This window comes from Nannospalax galili, unplaced genomic scaffold, assembly GCF_000622305.1.
Source record: "Nannospalax galili isolate Female #2095 unplaced genomic scaffold, S.galili_v1.0 scaffold579, whole genome shotgun sequence".
Taxonomy (NCBI): Eukaryota; Metazoa; Chordata; class Mammalia; order Rodentia; family Spalacidae; genus Nannospalax; species Nannospalax galili.
Genome location: NW_008344599.1, coordinates 1,421,883 through 1,444,359, shown reverse-complemented (window position 1 = coordinate 1,444,359; position 22,477 = coordinate 1,421,883). Strand labels below are relative to the sequence as shown.

At 38.1% G+C, this 22,477-nt stretch overlaps 1 protein-coding gene and 1 long non-coding RNA gene across 3 annotated transcripts in view; both read right to left on the bottom strand.

Moving 5' to 3' along the window:
* Positions 1–8,330: 8,330 nt before the first annotated feature.
* Positions 8,331–9,256, bottom strand: LOC103740245 (olfactory receptor 10J5). The gene is given in 2 exon segments (XM_008840839.2): positions 8,331–8,653; positions 8,656–9,256. Coding segments are annotated over 2 exon segments (924 nt in total).
* Positions 9,257–18,301: 9,045 nt separating this feature from the next.
* The window catches only part of LOC115071662, an 8,702-nt gene continuing 4,526 nt past the window's right edge, over positions 18,302–22,477 (bottom strand). Inside the window, exons 5-6 of one of the 2 annotated variants that reach the window (XR_003850768.1) lie at positions 19,836–19,922; positions 18,302–18,492 (exon numbers count right to left, since the gene is read on the bottom strand). This is a non-coding gene — a long non-coding RNA (uncharacterized LOC115071662). The remainder of the gene's footprint in view (positions 18,493–19,835; positions 19,923–22,477) is intronic. The other variant, XR_003850769.1, reaches the window with a different exon arrangement.

Here is a 22,477-nt window from a genome sequence, read left to right as displayed (position 1 = left end):
GATGCAAAGGCAGATGGGGTTTGAAGAAGCCTGAAGATTTCCCAGGGAGTGGATTGAGTAGCTGGGTTGTACCCAAGAGGCCTGAGGATGGTCCAGAGTACACATTTTTATGGCTCAGGATACAGAGGGTTTTCTAGGGTCACTGAACTATCCAGGGAAATATTTTTTTCTCACAAGGCTTAGCACTGGGGATGGTGGCTGTTGTTATCTGCTTCACTACATTCTTTAGACTTATCTTCATCAATTACTATCAAGTTCTTTATGACTATAGTCCCTTTTATAATTAATAACTCAATATGTTAAATACTATTTTAGTTATTTGTAGCGTTTGTCTCTTACTTGGGCTCCAACTAGCTCGGAGTTTGAGTTTGCCTTCTCATTTTTACTTTTATTACTAAAGCATCTAGAGTTATTTGTTACTTTCTGCTCAACAGATCCCAGTTTGCACAATTTCCTTAAAGTAGTTGATAAGTGAGATGTTTTATGCAATGTTATTGTAAGCAAGATTTTTGTGATCTATATTACAACAGAGCAGAAATATCATAGTCTAAAGGCAAGACTGTGAACATCTACTCTGCCCCTTATAGCTAAAATAATTAGTTTTAGTTATACTTAAAGTTGCTCTAGAGTAAAGGTCACTCCACCATGTTGATTCCAGGGATGGAAGGCAGGTTGTAATGTTTCCTGGTATTAACCAAGGCAATGGCTATCAAGTGGGAGGGCCATCTTTATTTGTTCTAATACAGATACTCCATCTGGGGTAGCAACTACTCTTTATGTCATGAGCTAATTAAGTTTTTCATATGTTCAGTCTTTCTTCAATTTCTATCTGACCTATTCATAAACCAAAATGCAAGAATTAAGGGAGATACTATGGTCATAACCTTCTTTCAAAAGTCTTTCATGATAACATTGATATCTGTACTTCCCATAGTGATGCAAGATTGCTTCTTGGTCACCATCTTGATAAGGAGGGAAAGCCTCAAAGACTTTCACTCAATACTTCTTGTCATTGTAGCTCATTTGCTGTGGATCAAAGACCCACCTTGACTAGTTACTGTGTATCTCTGTTCTCATTGTATAGACAGGAACAGGGAAAATAACCATAGAGTGGGTCCTTGAACCAATTTAGCAAAGAATATGTCAGATCTGAGAAGAGTCATATTTCTTTTCTGATGTAAGTTGACACTGTAGAGTATCACAGTCTCCCAGCTGGTTTCCAGACTCATATTAATTCATAGATTCTGAGCCTCTGAATTAAATGAAAGGCCAACTTTCAATGAAGGAGTACCCCACCTCACTGATTCAAGTATGTATTATAATCTTCCACCCAAACACCCACAAAAGACCTGAGGACATCCACTAGAATGACTGCATCTCCATAGAAGCCAGCCAGTCTCTTGCCTCTCATCCTTGCTCTATGGATTAAAATATGCTTTTACAACTCATCAGAGTCTTTCTTGGGGCTAAGATTGCATCATTTCTTATCAAACAAAATCCTCTCACAACATCATATCTGCCTGCATTATAAGCCAACAACAGCCTGTTGCAATATTTTATAGCATGGTGTCCTTAAACAATCAAGAACATAAAAATGTAATCTCCTGTATTCATCCATATGGTTACTTCTAGTCATCTTCATTTCCTTATGTAAACCTGAACTTTGAATCTGGTGTCATTTCCTTCAAACCTGAGAAACTTCTTTTAGCATTCTACTAAGGCATATACTGTCTCAATTTTCACTCCTTTGAAACTATCTTTGCTTTGCTTTTAGATTTGGTGATATTTTTTCTGAATATAAGTGTCCATCTAACTCAAATTATCATTCAATTGTTTTCTGTGATCTATCATCTATCATTATAAATTGTGGTTGCTCCCTACTACACAATAAGCCATTTAAATTTTGATGAGTTTTCAAGTTCTTTGTCTCTGGTCTTCAATTTTATTTTATTTTTTACATTTATTCATTGTGTGTCACTGTGTGTGTGTGTGTGTGTGTGTGTGTGTGTGTGTGTGTGTATTCAGAGTTGCAGAAGTTGGTTCTCTCCTTAACCCATGTAGGTGCTAATGACCAAACTCAGGTGGTCAGGCTTGGTAAAATGTACCTTTACTTGCTAAGCCATCTCATTGGCCCATGTCTTAAATTTTAGATTCACTGGATTTAAAAGCTGCTGCCTTTTTTTTTTTTTTTTTTTTTCGGTCTTTTTGAAACAGGGTCTCCTTGTAGCCCCAGCTGACCTGGAGTTCACTATGTAGATCAGGCTGGCCTTGAGCTCACACAGATCTGCCTGCCTCTGCCTCCCAAGTGCTGGAACTACAGGCGCTCACCACTATGCCCAGCTTTTGTGGTGCATCCTATTCTTTCTTTTTGAGAGTCCAAGCACCTGAATATTAGATTTCTTATTGTTGCACAAATCCTTGAGACTTCTCATTTGTTCACTCATTTTTCTGTGCTCTTCAGATTCAATAATTTTTATGTATTATCAATTTCATTGACTCTATTCTACCAACTTTATCAAATTGTTTCATAGATTAGTAATTTTTTTCATTTCATGTATTGTAATTTCAAGTCTAGATTTCTTAACTGAGAATCTGCAACCTTTTACTCATTATAAGCACATTTTTCTGTAAATTCTTGTGCCTATATACTCTAAATGCTTTAAAGTTTCTGACTTCCTACTTCGGTCATATAATGGTTCTTTTTATAGATAACTTTTTCCTTGACTATAGGTCACAAATTTTTGTTTGTTCTTTAGTGAGTATTTACTAACTATATACTAAACTTTGTAGAAACATGGCAGAGTTTCTAGATTTATTAACATAATGCACTTGTGTCTCTGAGTTAGACTCGATGTTAGGAAGTCTCAGTTTCACACAGTGCTTGGATTTGGCATGCTTTAAGCTTTTCCTAGCAGAGTTAGGTCATTCACTCTTGTAGGGTCCACAGTCTCTGTGTACAGCACTAATCACACTTTATTAAACTGAGCTGCAAGTAGACAGCTAGTCACTCAAAGCAAGACACAAATCTGCACCTTTAGTGCCTAATTCAGTGTCTCACACTTAGTTTATGCATACTTGTTATATGAAAATAACAAGTGAAATAAAAAAGTCAGAAATCAAACTGGAGAGATGGTTCAGTAGTTAACAGCACTGACTGCTCTTGCAGAGGACCCAGATTCGACTCCCAGCACCCACATGGCAGCTAACAACTGTATGTAACTCCAGTTCCAGGGGAATCCAACACCCTCTTCTGACCTTTGTGGGAAATGCACAACACGCGTGTACTTACATAAACGCAAGCAATATACTCATATACACAATAAATAAATAAAATACTTTAAAAAATAAATAAAAGAACCCACACAACTGTAGCACAAAGTTTGTAAAATACTTAAATATATGGGGCATTTATTCAAGCAAGGATGTTAATATAAACTCAGTTTAGCTCCAACTAAATATATCAAGTGCTCATGACATATATTTAAGAGAATCTATTCATGATCATAATAGACTTTGTTACAAAGCCATGAAAGGAATTACATTTCAGAAAGACTCACTCAATACTGATTAAAATGAAGCTTTAGCATGTGAAAAAATAAGGTTTATGTATTCATCATAATTTATTCCCTGATGAGAATTAATGGATCATGTGCATTTGTACATACGAATAAAATAATATGAAACATGGGATTTAGGATGGACAGATTTATAACTAGGACTCACTTCTATGTACTCCTATTCCTGCCTCTAATGATCCATGTGACCTTGGGACAGTTTTAAACTTTAAACTATCCACAACAGTGGATTTATCTAAAAAAAAAACCTGCCTTTAATTATCCATGTGACCTTGGGACAGTTTTAAACTTTAAACTATCCACAACAGTGGATTTATCTGACAAAAAAAAAAAAAAATGAAGCTTGGCAGGAATATGTATGTCACTTTACAGAAGTGCTATGGGAACCAAATTAACTCATGAAATCAGAAGACTTTTTTGAAACTGAAAACAGCTACAGAGATAGTAGAGATGGTTTGTGGCAGACCTGCATGTCTGTGACAAACACCTTACACAAACAACTGAAAGGAGGAAGGATATATTTTAGCTCGAGGTTTCATATGATTCAGTCCATGAACAGTTGGCTGCATTGTTTGTAGACTGTGGTAAGGCAGAGCATCACAGTGAGGAAGACACAAAGGAACAAAGTTGCTCATCACCTAATGGCCAGGAAACAAGGGGTGGGGCATGAAAAGATACAGCCCTCAAAGAGATACTCCAGTGACTCAGTTCTTCCAGCTCAGCCCCACATCTGGAAGTTTCCAAAACTTCCCCAAATAGCACCATTAGCTGGGGACCAAACTTTCAGTACATGAGCCTTTTGGGTGGACACTTTATACAAAATAGCATTAAATGGAATAATGAAAATAAAGCCCTTTTTACTATAATGCCCATTACATCTAAATTCTCAATAGTAGCTCTGCACAGAAGCACACATATGCACTTACACACTTCTCTCACATATGCTTATGTGTACACACCAGCAGCAGCCACAAAGCTGACATAGTTTTTAAATGTTTTAAATATAACTTTTTTAAATTAATCCCTATGTGCACCTACTACTTACAAATCTTTAGCTAATTTTATTTTTCTTGTTCTTTTCTCCCCTCTCTCTTACCCCAAGAAACCTGAACCCACTGATAAAATCTCTTGTTCTACTTATTGCTGGACATTTTACAGTGATTTTCTCCTCTAATGTATCAAGCGTTGCTATCAGAGAAGGAAAAAAAATCAAGTCTAACTTTTAGAGGAGCTACACATTGACACTGTGAAGATCATATCATAGAATTTTAAGATCCATGATAATCTTTTTATAATTTTTTCTAAAAGTAAATCTTGTAATATCTTAACTCTTGATTTTATATCTCACACTAAGAAGCAATTGTCTGTAAGTTTTCCAAACTATCTCCATGGCTATGGTTCAGACATATGGTTCCAATGTTAGTCTGAGTTCCTTCAAAATGAAGACATTTTCTAGTGGAAGTTTTAAGTTGATTCCTTGTTAACTATGTGAACAAGTAATAAATACATGTAAACAATTCTACAAGGGGGGAAAGTACTGTCAAGTGTGCTCCTGTGGTGGTCACCCTACTCTGTTATTTTTTCTGCTAATTGGCTTTAGGTAAGAGAAGTCTAAAAAGCAGATAGAAATATGGTAGTTTATATCTAATAATAAGCATAGAAATGCTTGAGCAAGACTTTATTATAAACAGATTCTCACACACTCAGCCTTCTAAAGATGTACCAAACACTGACTTTTATGACGCTTAATACTCACACAATGGTGGGTCAACAGAGTGGCATGAAGCCCCTGCCCTTGCAATACTGGCATTTTCAGGCTTGTGTGCCGGTCATTTACCCCTTCCCATTTCTGGATCACCCTCCCTTACCCTCCACATGTCAGTTGACCCAATGTCACACAAAGATTGCAGAATACTATCTCTCTGTGATTTTCTTTCTGACCATCTTAATAAATTTAACCATTTTTCTCTTATTTTTGGACACTCAAACCCAACACTCTTGACCTAAACAGCAGTGCTGTACACGGGCCTTAAACAGCTTTTTGTGCTTGTTTTTTTTCTGACTTCCCCATTGATGTATGAATAACTTGAAAAAGAGTCCCTGCATTACTTATTATGTAGCCCCAGAACCAGTTAATTGCTTGACACATAACACAGTGCTTGAGAAATGTACATAGACTATAGAAATAAATAGCGTTATGGGCATTTTTCTGATGAACAAAAGAATTGGATAAAAATAGTGCTAAGTGAATAGAGGTTGTGTTTGTAACATATAAGAGAAGAAAATTAAAATAAAGCATCATGGGCAGGGCAAGATATAGGGAGATAGTGATTTTTAAAAAAAAACAATGAAAATAGCCCCCACATTAGCAAACAGTACAGGTATTATGAATAAATCATAGGAGACAGCAACAATATTACTCACTGTTCTTAACTGATCCTACCGGGAGGATCTGAGATTGTTTAGGCCTGCCCACTCATTTGCCACACTCCAACTGTCTCCTGCAGTGAGGCTAAAGCCATGCAGAGTATACCAAACAGCTACCCTAGCAGGATGTCCACTCATCTGTGAGTGCTGGAGAGACAGGAATGATGTTTAAATACTTAGGGAATGGGGAGAAGCAATAAACTCTCTTCCGAGAACCATCCCTCTTTCATATAATCTAGTCTAGTAAAAAAAAAAAAATGCGATAACCATGTAGGCAAAATAGGCAGGGTTAAAGGATGAATCTCAAAAATGCTCTAAGGCAATACAAAAGCAAATAGTCTATAAAGGGGGAAATGGGAAGTTCTGTTATATCTGTGCTTGGATCTAAAGGAAGGAGTACTAACAGTGCAAAGTCTTTAAGAATATAAGGGAGGGGCTGGAGAGTTGCCTCAGTAGTTAAGAGTGCTTGCTGCTCTTGCAGAGGACTTGGGTTTGGTTCCAGCACCTACATGGTGGCTCAAACTTTCTATAACCCAGTTTCAGGAGATTCAACACCATTTTCTGGCTTCCACAGGCATCAGGTATACACATGGTATACATACATTCAGGTAAACACTCATACAAATAAAAGAAAAATAAATATATCTTATTTTAAAAGAATATAATAGAAAAGGCACATTCATATTTGTACTACAAATTTAGTGAAGGGGTTTTGTTAATTGGTTTGATTTGGTTTGGTTTAGTTTGGTTTGGTTTGGTTGTGAAACAGGGTCTCATTGTATAGGCCTAGCTGGCCTGGGACTTTCTACATAGACCAGACTGGCCTTGAACTCACAGAGATTCACCTGCCTCTGCCTCCCAAATATTGGTATTACGGGTGTGTTCACCATACCCAGTCAAGTGAATCATTTAAGCGTTCAAAACGTTCTGACACCCCAGAGTAACTATGCAACTTGGGTTGAGACATCACTCCACTTCAGGGAGACTCAGGAGTTATTAACAAAGGACACACTGATATCATCTCTTTTGTCATTTATCTGTACAGTTTGCCACAAGGGACAACCGTAGAGACCCTCAATTTCCAGTCTTCTTCCTTACATAGGAATCTATAGAACATAGGAAATCACAAGCCACCTATAAGATGTTCATTCCAGTTTCTATGAGTCAGAAGAGAAAATAAACTTAGAATATAAGGACTCAGAACTGGCTTGGACTAGCAACAGGAGCCACAAAGTTTGTAAAAGCAGTTGTTTTCATCTCTGTGTCTCTTGGAAAATATCTTCCAGCTCTGTTTCAGAGTAGACATAAATAAACTCTAGGGGGATTATTCACAAAATAAAATATTCCCATAATCTTCTCCATTGAGGACACAAAATAATATACTATGGTTTTGCTTGTTTTAATATAAGTAAGTACCTGGAGAAATATGAAGTTTGTACTGTTCACTGCAAGAATGGAACTTAACAGCATTTAATTTGAACTCTAGAATCACCACAACCAAGGTCTAAGAAAGCAACTCCAATTCCACTGCAGCTGCCATGTAAAAATTAAAAACAAAAGCTTCTGTTAGTTTAAAAGAGAAAAGTTATGAAAGTGAAGGAGTAAAATGTAGCTACAGGGAACATTCATCAGCATGTGCTCTTACTGCTCAGCCTCTAGGGAACAAGAAACTTTCACCTTGCATGCATAGGAAAAAGAAACACACATAGAAACTGGTAACATTTAAGGAGCTACAATGGCTAAAAAATGAAATGATTATTTATTTCATTGTCATGATTTACCTCCTAAGAATAAAATTTTCATCCCTAGAACTTACTGTCCTTAGGCCCCTGCCCCCTGTGCTCCACTTTCCCCTTCTCCACATCCCTTTACCAGACTAGATCAAGGACTTGACTGTCAGAGAGTTCATATAAAGTGGTTTCCGGGCATGGTGGCATACGTTTTTAATTCCAGCACATGGGAGGCAGAGGCAGGCAAATCACTGTGAGCTCAAGGCCAGCCTGGCCTATATAGTGAGTTCGAGCCCAGCTGGGGCTACAGGGAAACCCTGTCTCAAAAAAGACCAAAAAAAATAAAAAATAAAAACATAAATTGAAGGCCAAAAGAAGTTTCAAAACTCAAACCATCTGGCACTGAGACAGCAGGCTTAGTCCTGCATGGAATAATCCTTAGACCTGAGAATAAAGAACCGCAGAGAAATTTTGCTTTCTGAGTTCATTGGGACATAAAAATAAAAGCATGTCTATTTTCTGTAGACATTGTATTTGATGAGTGTGTGGATCATGGCTTGTTTGTGAGTAGACACACCAGGCTGAAAGACTCAAACTGTTAAGAAGTGTTTCTGCCCACAGCCCTGCGTAGAGCATCCTTGACCTCCTTGTTTCTCAGACTGTAAACAACAGGGTTCAGCAGGGGAGTGATGATGGTGTAGGTCACAGAGAGAAGGAGATCTTTTTCCACTGAACTTTCTGACTTGGGTTTGAGATAGGCAATGGAGGCACAACCATAATGGACAATGACCACAGTCAGATGAGAGGCACAGGTAGCAAAGGCCTTCTTCTGGCCTTCAGCTGAAGTAATTTTGAGGATGGAAGTTATGATGAGGACATAGGAGATGAAGATCAGCCCTATGGGCACAAGAATCACAAACTTACACCATAATTGATGATCTCGTTGAGAGTGGTATCAACACAAGAAAGCTTCATGACTGGGTATATGTCACAGAAAAAGTGTTCCACCATTTTGCCACAGAAGGGCATATTGAACATGGCTGGCACATGAAGAACTGCCATAGCCAGACCAGTGCCAAAGGACCCACAAACCAACCAGGCACACATTCCTTTGTTCATGATAACCATGTACCTCAAGGGCTTGCAAATGGCCACATAGCGGTCGTAACCCATTGCTGTGAGCAGAAAGCAGTTATTAGTGGCCAATGTGACAAAAAAGAACATTTGAGTTGCACAACTTGCCAAAGAGATGGTCTGGTTATAAAAAATCAGGCTGGAAAGCATTCGTGGGACAGTGACCAGTGTGTACACTGTCTCTGAACTAGCCAGCATGCTCAGGAAGAAGTACATAGGGGTGTGGAGGTGATGGTCAATGTGTGTGATAGTCACAATGATGATGTTGCCAGCCAAGGTTAAAATGTAGATAGTTAGAAAAATGGCAAAGAGAGTGATTTGATGTTTTCCAAAGCTAGAGAATCCCAGGAAGATGAATTCTGTCACTTCCGTGAAGTTCTTTCTTTGCATTCTGTTCTGTCAGTGTCTAAAAGCAATTAAGAAGAGTCATCAAAGGGAACTTAGCATCAGCAACTAGACTTTAAAACAAGGCACTGTGATAACTGGACTAAGAAAGTGAACCCACTTCTCTCTTTATGACCATCAAGTTCACATCTAAAGTCTTTGCCCATGAAGAAAGAAACCTTTGCCTCGCCTCTGGAATTTATGCATCTGAACATTAGAAAAACTGTTTCCTATGCAAGAAAACTTCTGAGTGCAAGGTCCCCTCACCATAGTGATGCTGGGTTGTGAAAGAGGACAGGAGGGAGAGAGCCATGTTTTGTTCCCACTTGAACCCTCTTAGTAAGAATGATCACCAGTAATGCACATGTTAAGAAAATCATACGGATGAGTGTTTACAAATAACATGACTCAGTATGATGAGGAAGATGGACTTTAAAAAATGGTTGCTAGGTTTTATGACAAAGTATCAAGAACTTTTGCGTAGTGTTTCAGGTGAATTCTGAATGGGGAAACATAATTCCAACAAAATGACATAGACCAGATACATAATCAAATTCTCAAAGCAGAACAACTACAAAGCAATTTCCGCCATGGTCGATCCACTGACACTGATCCCTCAAGTCCCACCAAGGAACTCTTTCTTTAGTGAGTCAGGAAGAAGGAATTCTGACTGAGAAAACACTTTTTTTCTACTGAAATGAGAAAGGGTTAATGTAAACTACAGTTAAGAGAATATAAGCTCCGTAGTTGAGAAAGAAAACAGTCTGCTAGGTGTTTGGAGCCCAACTAATACCTATTTAAAACTCTAGTGAACAGACAGTTGGGTCTAATTATGAGACGCAGAGTACACTAGTCTCTTTTGTTGAGAGAGAGAGAGAGAGAGAGAGAGAGAGAGAGAAGAGAGGGAGAGAAAACGTAGGCTGGGAATGTGACTCAGTTGGTAGAGTACTTGCCTAACGTGCCCAAGGCCTTGGATTCACTCTCCAGAACTGCATCATGGGACACTTAGGAAGTAGAGGCAGAAGAATCAGAACTTCAAGGTCATCCTTTGCTACAAGGGGAGAGAGAGAGAGAGAGAGAGAGAGAGAGAGAGAACTCTAAATGAGAATCCATAAACTGCACGTGGATCACACAGCTAACCCTGTGGTTCTCTACCATGACTGTCGTTGTTCCCTCTCCATTTAAAGAATTACTGAATCCAGGCTGGAGAGATAACTCAGCAGTTAAGAGCACTGGCTGCTCTTGCAGAGGACCAGGATTCAGTTCCCAGAACCCACATGGCAGTTAACAACTGTCAATAACTCCAGTTCCAGGGGATCCAACACCCTTTTCTGACTTCCACGGGCATTGCATGACATGGGTACACTGACATGCAGGCAATATATTCATACACATAAAATAAAAATAATAAATAGAATATTTTTTAGAAAAGAATTACTGAATCGATTTCCTTTCTGACCCTCTAATTCCTTACAAGTTGGCTTCACGATGTTCATGCCCCTGAAATCATTTGCTCACATTTCACTGGAGAAGTCTCCATTCCTAAAGCCGTCAGACTATGCATTTTTTCTTCCTGTTCCCATCCCTCTATGCTTGGTTTGACACTTCTGACCCCCTGCTTCATGAAAACATTCTCTAACCTTGGTTTCCATGACACCACACTACTTTTCTATCATTCCAGTTCATATTTAGCTACCATCCACGAATCCGCTCACTCCACCAGGACCATGGTTACATACCTGTTTTCTGGCCCATCCTTGACCCTTGATTTTTCTCTCTGTACTCTCCCTCTTAATTTTCTCTGCTGTTTCAATGTTAATTGCTTTCCATTTCTATTGACAATCTTTTTTCAAAATCTCCAACATACCTCTCTCTTGACTTTTCTATTTTTATATCTTCAAGTCACAATAAATTTTTGTATTTTTGCAAACAAATTAGACATTACTCATTCTCCACTTTCCTGTTTTCCTTGGTATGCCATGACATCATTCTTGGCAGTCAATGTTGGCATTCTGGAGTCACATTCATTCCCACATCACATTCAGTTGATTTTTCTTTCAAGTATACCCCATTTTGTCCCAGTTTCTAGATTCACAATGCCCTGCCTAAGATTAAAACATTCTTAAATAGGTGTGACAAATTAGATCTGTAATGCCACCTTTTGGGAGACAGAGTCAGAAAATTGACAAGTTCACAGCCATCCTAGGCTACTTAACATGGTCCTATCTCAAAAGAACAAAAAAAGCAATGACCAAAAACAGTTGAGGTACCCAATCTTCTGACTAAGATAAGAAAACATATTCTCATTCTAAAATTTAAATGTCTATGGAGTGTCAAATAATTTTGAAAAGGAGTTACAAATCCTAAGTCACCCTACTGTCGCTGAAAACTATAGTGATCAAGATAACGTACAACTGGTAGAAGTGTAGAACTCTACAACAGCTGACGATGATTCCCTGCAGTGACTGTTTCATTGTTTCTCTTCATTTTCAGAACTACTGAGACAGATTTCCTCTCTTATCTGCAATTCCTGACAAGTTGTATTTACCATGACCATATACACAAATCCATTTGTTGAAATGCTGCTGAAAAAGGCTTTATTGCTGAAGCTGTCAGACTTGATTTTTCTTCCTATTCTCATCTTGCCCTGCTTCATTTAACACTTCTGCCCCCTGCTTCATGGAAACATTGGGCAATGTGATTGTAGAGTTCAAAAATAGAACACTTATATGGTCAACTATTTTTTTCTAAAGTGCTAAGGTATCTCAATGATTTATTTTCAACAATTGTGGCTGTAACAAGTAAACACTCAAGACTAGAATAAAAATAAATCTCAAATTTTGCCCCATGACATACACAGAAATTATGCTAAATGAATCATAGATGTGTATAAAAGATAAAATTATTAAAATCTCTAGACAAAAATAAGAGATGGAAATTTTGTGACCCTGAAATAAGGAAAAGTTTCTTAGCTAAGTAACAAAAAGCTTAAATTAAAAAAGAGCAAAATCACAACTTGAACTTTATTAAAACCAAAAACTTCTACTTTTTAAAGGGCATTGTTAGAAAAAGAAAAAGATAAGGCACGGGCTAATAGAAAATATTCACAATACAAAGTTGAAGTTTCACACAGAATATACAAAGAATTTTTAAAAGTTAAGACACAGTTTTAATTGGTAAAATATTTAAATATTCATAGAAGAACATGTAAAAGGGCTAACAATCAGAAACATTAGCCATCAAAGAGATGTAAAATAAAGCCACAATGAGATAAGACTACACACCTCCTCAAATGGCTAAAATTAAAAAGCCTAACAACACCTAATGTGGTAACCAAGTGATAGAGCTAGAAGTCTTAAATACTGGTGGTTGGAATGTAAAGCCAATGTGGAGAATAATGTCATAATTTTTTATGAAGTTAAATCTATACCTAACTCCATGACTCAGTAATTTTTCCTAAGCATTTACACAAGCAAAGCAAAACTGTATCCACACAAAGATATTTATATGTACATGTTTCTAGGAGTCATCTTCCTAAGAGCCAAAAACTGCAAACAACACAAATGTCCAAATTATGGTATAGTTATATAATGAAGTATTCTCAGCAATGTAAAGAACAAATTACAAGAACAAACAGCAACATGACTGAATCTTAAAAGCATGCTGAGCCAAAATTTAGACACAAAATAAATAGTACTTCATGATGCTCTCTGTATGAAGTTCTACAAAATATAAATTTAATCTTTACTGGTGGAAAACAAACCAGTGTTTGCAGAACACTGGAGAATTAACTTGGAAAGAATATAATCAAACTCGATAGGGTAAAGGAAGAGTTCTTGATGTGGGGCTACTATAAGTCTGAAAATTTATTAAGTACAGAGTGTACTTAATATTGATGCATTCTGCATTGCTATTTGTGTTGCATTGTGTTGCATTCTACTGTGTTACACTACATTATATCATACCACATTGTATAATATCATAGCATTTTTCTTTAGGGTCTTGTGCATGCTAGGCAAGCACTGTCCCATGGAGTTACACCCCGCCTATCAGATTGCTTTGCAATATACTTCACTGGAGCTGACTTTTTAAAAGATTTAAAAGATTCTCATTTGACTATGAGTAACATGTATCCCTGTATAGTTGTCACAGTCACAGTTTGACTTATAATTTTCAGGGAGTGGGGTCAAGGAGGAGCATTACGGTGTAAGAAACGCTTAGAAAACCTGGAATTGGATCTGGAGTCTATAGATGTCAAACATTAGATGTGGGACAAATCACTTGTTTTCTGTGTCTCTGTAACCTCAAATGCAAAGCTGGGGGTCTTAACAAAGCTGAGTTCTAGTATTCTAATTATATACTATTTCTCTGATCTGAGGAAAACACCTCTGCTGGGCAGATGAGGCTTGTCAGACCTTCTCATTAAGCTGATACGCCCTGTGCAACATCCCCACTGCTGTAAGCAGAATAATCTCCCCAGAGCAAAGGAATATGCCAGTGCCCATTTCCAAATCTGTGCCTATGTTAATTTTTTTTGCCTTACCTGGAATGGCCTTCATTCCTTGCTGCTACTCAGATACTAACCCTTGACTCCTGAAATCACATCTTCACCTTTCCCAGGACACTTTGAGCTTCCAAATGAAATTATATTCTTGTTCTTGAATTTAAGAATTTCAAGTCTATTGAACTAGAATGTATCTACTTTTAATTTTTAATGACGTCTTAGAAGCATTTCAGGACTCAGCTCATTACCTATCACATCCACGATGTCCTCTCATAACAACCCAATTCTTTGCTCCTATCTCTTTCATAAAGCCAATACCCAGCAGTGATCTGGAGCCTGCTTGCACCTCCTCACCAGAGCAAACTGCACACACCATTTCCCAGCTCCGAATTCAGTAGTTTCACGTTTGGTAGATTGAAATCTTTGGAGAAATAGTTTCATCTAGAAATTAACAAACATTAAAAATCAGAACTTGCTTATTTCCAGAAAGGTGGTTGTTAAATTGGTTGTTACCAATTCAACCCTGGATTTCCTCTGCATCACTTATGGTACTTTCATTCACGCTATTTTGTGCCACCCTGTCTGTTGTCCTTTGTGTTAACACTAAGTCGTTAGATTGTAAACTCTGAAAGGAAAAAGTGCTAAGATTTCTTAACATAATTCAAAGCACCTAATAAGTGTTAGCTGACTGAAGAATCTAGGATCCCATTGCAATGTAATGCAGTTGTTTGTCAAAGGGTCAGAGGTACTACCCATGAAATTAGTGGGACCCAAAAATGAAGAATGCCTCCCTGCACCATCCTGGGGTAAACAGCAGTGTTTTCTCTCTCCATTCTTCTCCACATCAGCCTAAAGGGAGTCAAATGACAGTGGGAATCTAGAGCAACCATGAGAAGTGGGGTGGGGGGGTGCAAAAAAGAGAGAAGAGTTAATTCAGAGAGCTTTCACTTAGTAAACAATTTTGGAGACTAGTAGGGACAAGATTCTAAGTTGTCAGTGGAAGGCAGATTTTCATTAGCTGAATTTTCTTCCAACCCTTGCCTCTGCCAGGTGGTCAATGCATTTGCTGTCCAAATTGAGAGATTAGGGTGAGGCAAAGTGTTAGCAAATTCCCTGTGCATACCAGCATTACCACCACTCCTGGACCCTTTCTCTTCATTAGTGAATAGATTTTGAGCTCATTGGTTCTTTATCAAGCTGCTTAAGTCAATCCATTTAGAAGACCTAAGGAACTGTGAAACCTTAAGAAATTTGTTTAGTCTTACCAACTCTAATGCTCATCTGTTAAGTACAATAACAATAGGACTGACATCAGAAAAATATTGTGAGATTTAAATAAGCTAATCCAGTCAGAGCACTTAGGGTATGATAAATATTCAATCACTGTGCCCTAAAATTATCTTTGGTATGACTCTAGTAAGGAGAAGCAATCCAAGATCTTTTAAAAAGTCACTAAGTAACAATGAAAAAAATGATGAAAGCTGAGAGAGAGAGAGTGAGTGAGTGAGAGAGAGAGAGAGAGGTTGAATATTTGAGTAGATTAACCTAGGAAAATAAGAACACTGAATGAAAGAGACTAATAACCTATTATTAAATGCATTGATAATTATAAGAAATCATATTTATCTTTTAAATCAGAGTGAACCTGTGAGACAATGGGAAAGAATTTAAAATCTACAACTTGGGTCAGTTTCCTGAAAATTAGTCTTACATGTAACTGACTACTACATAACAAAAACAGAACTCCATGACCTCTTCTCCAGGGACTTTGAAACCCAAGTCAGTCCAAAGATACCATAGATGGATAACATGAACTCTTTAAAACGCTTTCATTATTACAAGTATCCAAGCAATTCAAGGAAGGAAAGCACTTGATAAGAAGAATCTTCAGGCTCCTCCTTTAGGACTTGAGCTCAGCAGGCACTTTTGTGATGTCTCCCATCCAAATTCCAGATCCTGGAAAAGGCTGAATATAAGAACAACTGGGACCAGAGCTTGCCTAAGTAAGACACACGGCATTCTCAACACATCTCAGATCTGTTCCAACTACATCTACAAAACAACAGAAAACAACGAAATAGCAAACATACGTCTCATACCTCCTCAAGATTATGCACCTTCACAATTACTCACCTCTCTCCAGATCCAGACAGAACTGCAACCATAGTTAGAGCAAGAGTGGGGTATGACATGCCAAGTGGTTACCCTGGCCCTGAAAGCTATACTAACACAGTAAGAAGAGGAAGCTCCTATGAATTCAGAGATCAGGAGGGAATCTCAGTGGGAAGTCATGTTGTCTACTTTCCTCTCCAGGGTCTCCTCTCCTTTGAATTCCCAGAGCATCTCAAGGGAACTAGTAGAGTCAGACTCCAATCAAATGCCAAGGGATTTTATTAAAAATGGGGTTTTTTTGTTTGTCCTACATGTTGATACTTTGTGATCCCTGGAGCCAACCTTTCAGATATTTTCCCTTTCCTATATTCTAACATTGCCAAAGGAGATGTCATGTATTTGGTCCATGAATAATTTTCTTTAGAAAATAGTGAATTCATCTCTGTACTGTTTCCAAGGGAGAAGACATTTATGGAATTTGTAAAATTTCTTAAGAATATCCACTTGTTAGTAAGTTTGATTTTATCAGGATATATTTTTCTTTGTAGAAAATCATAGCCTGAATATTAGTTCTTAGACTTGCAAGAGAGTTTTCAATATGTACATCAAATTCCTGGCACCTTCAGCTCCCTGTTCACACAATGCCAGCTCCCCTTGGATAATGCAAGCTCACCTCCTCAGCATATCCCATGAGATCTTCCCAAAATTATAAGAAAGATGTTTCAATTTTCCATTTGACCGTGTTAATTGTTCTTTTCTTACTAGAAGCTATAGAATCAGAGAAAGATTTTTATATACTTAGAACTCCTTATAATATTTGTCATCCTAGAATGATATGCACACATGTGTGCATGCACACATACACACACACACACACACACACACACACATCATAATCAAGTTGTCACATCAGCTATGGCATCTGTTTCCATCCAATACAATAATGAACCTTATATAATCCTTAATGTTTTAGAAGGTCCCTGAAGCAAATCTATAAATTCTTCAGTGATCTTTTACCTCCAAGATCTTTGCCTTTCTACTAATCTAAGCTTCTAGCAGCTCTTGTATGTGACAGAGGCAACGACATCATTCGTTCTTATTCCTTGGGGTGTTTTTCCTTTTTAAACTGACTTTTTAGCTAGCATACAAAGCAATGGGTTTCACTGTGACATTTTATGTATACACATCATTTAACATTGTTCTTATATGTCACCTCCCACTTCCTTCCTCCATCACCCTCTAAACTCTTGCTGCTCTCCTGTTCCCACTATAATATAGTCCACATGTTGCCCCATTAGATCACTTCCTCCCCTCTCACTGCCCCCTTTTTACCTTCATGCCCTAAACACACACACACACACACACACACACACACACACACACACACGGTCACCGCCAGCGGCAGCCACTCCTTCATTCTCACAGCATTGAGGCTGCTCTTCCGCTCTCCCTGGGTTGAGGCCGTTCTTCTGTCTGCCCTGGGCTGAGGCCGATCTTTTGCTCCCCTGGTGCTGAGGCAGCTTTTCTGCTTACCCTATGCTGCCTCCTGTTGTCCCCACTTCTGCCTGGTCCTGGACCCCACGGCTGGTGAAAAAACTCTGTCAGTGGAGCCACATCCAGACACAGGAGACCAGGTTCAGTGACACAGGTCTGCTTTATTGAAGAAAGGCACAAGCTTATATAAGGGTAGTGGTCCAATCATAGCACAGTAAGCAGGATACCTTATTAGCATAACAGACAGCATTCTATTAGCATAACAGACTTAATGTCCTATCACAGAATAGAGGGTAGGATGCCTCATTAGCATACAGGGTTTCATAAAAATAATAAATAAAAATTTAAAAAAATTTCAATTCATAGTAAACCCTCCTTATGTTTAACTGGTTTGCTTTCCTGTAGTATCATCACAATTTCCATAAATAAATGCAGTAGAACACACACACACACACACACACACACACAAATTTAAATCTAAATTTTGTATATGAGTGAAAACATGCAATATTTATCTTTCTGGGTCTGACTTATTTCACTTAACATAATGATCTCCAGTTCTACCCATTATATACAAATGTCACAATCTCATTTTTCATTATACCTGAATAAAATTCTTTTGTGTGTATGTACCATATTATCTTTTAAGATTTTTTTATAAACTTTTTATTTATTTTTATTTTAAGTGTATGAGTGTTTTGCTGCAAGTAGGTGCACTAACATCATGCAGTGCCTGCAGAGACCAGACGAGAACATCAGATCTCCTGGAACTGGAGTGACAGATGGTTGTTAGCCACCAGGTGGTAGCTGAGAACTGAACCCTGGTCTTCTGCAAAAGCAGCCAGTGCTCTTAACCACTGAGCCATCTAGCCCCTATTTTATGTGTGTGTGTGTGTGTGTGTGTGAGAGAGAGAGAGAGAGAGAGAGAGAGAGTTCATGTACATGTGCCTGGGGAGGCCAGAGAGGGCATTGGATCCCCTGAAGCTGGAGTTCAGGAGGTTCTAAGCTGCACTCCGGTCCTCTGAAGAGCAGCCAGCACTGAGCCATCTCTCCAGCCCCTGTCATGTTCTCTTCATTCATTCATCTGTGGATGAACTTCCATCCACGCTCCACATCTTGGTTACTGTGAACACTGCAACAGTAAGCATGGATGCACAGTGCTTTACAGTATGTTGTACTGAGATTCTTGCAGTTATATAACCAGGAACAGTATGACTCACATGGTAGTTCAATTTTTAATTTCTGAGGAACCTCTATACCAATTTCCATAGTGATCACACCGCTTTACACTCCCATCAGCAGTGTATAAGGGTTTCTCTTTCTCCACATCCTTACTAACATTTGTCCAACATTTATTTACATTTTTTAGCAAAACTTCAACCTTATGGAAAATTTTCAGAGACTCCTACGTAACCTTTGCCCAGATTCACCAGTTTACACTTTGTCCCATTGGCCTTATCAGCTATAATTCTAAATTTTATTAGAGGAAGTCAGAGACATTGTGCTTCTTATTTCTAAATACATCAGTGACTGTTTCCTAAGGGACAGGAAACTATCTTATATCACATAATCAAAATATAAACAAACTGGGGCTAGAGAGATGGCTCAGCAGTCAAGAGAACTGGCTGCTTTTGCCGGGCATGATGGCACAAGCCTTTAATCCCAGCACGTGGGAGATGGGAGGCAGAGGCAGGCAGTTCTCTGTGAGTTCAAGGCCAAAAAAAATTTTTAATTAAAAAAAAAACAAACTGGCCCTCTTCTGACTTCTGCGGGCATTGTACAACAACATGGGTACACTTACATACATGCAGGTAATATGCTCATACACAAAATATGAAAATAATAAAATTTTTATAAATAAATTCATTAAAGTCATTGTCTCTTCTTAAACACTTCTGGCAGAAAACAAATTAAAACCAAGAGCTTGGTTTTTCATGTTATAGCAGGGGACTTTGGTGGGTTAGTGGAAGAATTTACCCTTTAGACTAGAACAGAAGAAAAGCAAAAAGTGCAACAGGCCAAGCAGTAACAGACAATCCAGACCTACAGCAATGGGCTTCAGGGGTCTCCACAAGGGAAGAGTCCTCATTGAGTTAAGGTGAACCCTTCTGCATGAATTCCACTCTATTTTTAGACAAGGCCCAGCCTCACTGTATAGCCCTGGCTGGCCTGGAACTCACTATATAGACCATGCTGGCCTGGAAATCACAGGGATTCACCTCCTGCTTCCTTCCATCACCAGCTAGGAACTGTGTTCCACTCTTGAATGGGGGTGCAGTTCTGATCAGGGAAACGAGAGCAGTTCTGTGGAATCAGTTTGCAGCTAATTTTGTTTGTCGTTGCCATTCTGATGTTCTGGTGTTTGGGCAAGCCAATCAATGGGTTTTGAGTTTAGGGCATGGTTTCTGGAACTGCCTTGTACTGAGACCCTCTTCCCTTTCTGGTCTCTGAATAACAGCCTCTTTCTACACATACCATAGTTCCAGTGCTTCCTTTTCTCCTCTGGTATTTAATGGCTCTGTTACTGCTTCTTCTCAAGGTCATTAAAAGGAAGGGGTTCTTCTAGAAAGGAAAGAGGAACCTAATCAGGGGCCCCGTTCTTTCCTTCTCCTTCCTGCCCCTTCTCCACCTGGTGAAGAGCGTGTTCTAAAGTGGCCAATGGCCTACGAGTGACTGATTGCCCAATATAGACACCCATTTAGAAACCCCGTCAATGCTCCTCTTTAATTTTCTCCATGACCCAAATAATCTCTCTTACTTTCCTTTGATCATAGCTCATTTTCCCAGGTAAAATTGTGCCTTACTTTTCTTGTTCCTTTTTTTTTTTTATTTTCTCAAAGTTATAGAAAAGTTTAAAAAGTATAGTAGTATTTTCCTTGAATCTCTTAAGAGTAAGTTTCACATACAGGATTCATTACCCTCAGACATTTCAGTATGTCCTATCAACAAGGTCATTCTTCTCTGTGACCACAAAGTACTCATCAAAAGCAGGCAATTAACACTGTAAATCTTTACTGTCCTCTGAACCTCAGATCCAGAGCCTACTCAGTGTTTTCCAGAGTGTGCCCATCTGAATCTTAATCACAAAAGAATCCAATTCAGACTCATTCAGAATCAACTTGCACTTGTGGTTTGGCATTTGTTTACTTTGATTTTTTTCTTATTATGTTTCGTTTTGTTGCATTGTTACTTCCAAAGATTACAGGTCAGTTCTTGTGTTGAATGTTCCCAAAGTTTAGATTTTCTGGAGTTTTCTCATGATTAGGTTTGTGTTATGGGTTGTTAATAGGACAGAAATGACATTATGTCTTTTGTTGTTGTTGTTGTTGTTGTTGTTGTTGTTGTTCTTTGTGTGCTACCAAGAGACATGATTCTGAACTATCTTTTTTCTTTTTGTGGTTTGTTTATAGTTCTCAATGCTGGGGATCGAACCCAGGGCATTGTGCTCACTAGGCCGGTGCTCTACCACTGAACTGCACCCTCAGCCTCTGGATTTTTGAGACAGATTCTGGCTATATACAAAATAGAATGGCTTCCAACTTGTCATCCTCTTGCCTCAGCCTCCTGAGTGTTGGAATTATAGGCATGTGCCAATATGCCAGCATTTGAATTATCCTATTTCTAATGATGTTCAAGCACTTTACTGGAACAGTGAAAACAAAGATTCTCTACTTTTAAGTCACTCTTTGTTCATTTTAAGTTGAAAATTCTGCAGCAAAGTATTTTGAAGCCTTATAATTCCCCCAATTCTTCACCATATTCTTGATTACTAATTCATTGTGTTGTTATAGATTTGTGACTTGTAATTTTATTCAACATATTATAATTACTGTCATCACTTATGTTGGTCCTCTATTCCAAATTTGTTCCTTGTGGTTCCTTTTAAGATGACTATGGTTTGGTTTTGACAGGTTCCCATTATTATAATCATAAGAGAAATGCAAATCAAAATCATAATGGCTTATCACCTGTTCGAATGGCTATTCTCAAAAACAAAAAAAGAGGAATTGGACCCCCTTGTACATTATTGATAAAAATGTAATCTATTGAAGTCACTTTGAAAAACAGTAAGATATTTCATCAAAAAAGTTCAAAGTGGAATTCCTACATGATCCAGCAACGTCACTCCTGGGTCTATATAGAAGAACTGAAACAGAGGTCTTGGAAAGACAGCAACACTTCCATGTTCACAGCAACAGTAGTCACAGTAGCCAAGGTATGAAAACAATCTAAATGACCCTCAAAGAATAAAGAAAATATTATATGTACATGTATTAAAATATTATTCAGCCTTTAAAAATTCTTCTCATATGTGAAACATGGATAAATTTAGAAGACATTGTGCTAAGTCACAGTCACAGTCATTATTCTAATCATCTGAAATGGTAAGGCTTATAGAAACAGAGGGACAGGGTGGCAGAGTGGCTAGAAGGATAAGGAAAATGAGGAATGACTATTCAATAGGTATATAGTTCTGAGTACACAAGATGAATATATTCTGAGCATCTATTTTACACCATTCTGCCTATAGTAAAGAATATGCTATTGGGCACTTAAAGATGTGTTGAGCAGGTAGACCTCATGTCAAGTGCACATACCACAACAGAAAACAAAGAATCCTTAACCTGTGGGAACGAACATGTCAACTTTCTTGACTCAGAGTGAATATTTTTTCCTGTCTCCTTACTTTTTGTTTATCTCTCATTTAGAAGAAAATGGCTATATAAATTCATATTACTTAATTCACCAAAATATTTACTTAACCCCTACTGTGTATGAAGCAGACTGATAGGCAATAGATGAAGCAAAGAAAGAGATAAAATTCTTTCAGAATATTTTTTATTTTGAAGACTATTTAGGTGACATCATTTGACATACACAAATAAAAGAGTCTCAGTATAACAAGTACCTTCACCATAAGACAGAATATTCTAATTACCACAAAATATCTATATTAGCTAGTTTTCATTTGCTGTGATAAAACACCATGACCAAGACAAGGTACAGAAGGAAGAGTTTGTTGGGCTTACAGTTTCAGAAGCTTAAGAGTCCATCATGCCAGGTAAGGCACACAGGAGGCAGCTGGAGCAGAAAGCTTAACCCTCACATCTTCCCAC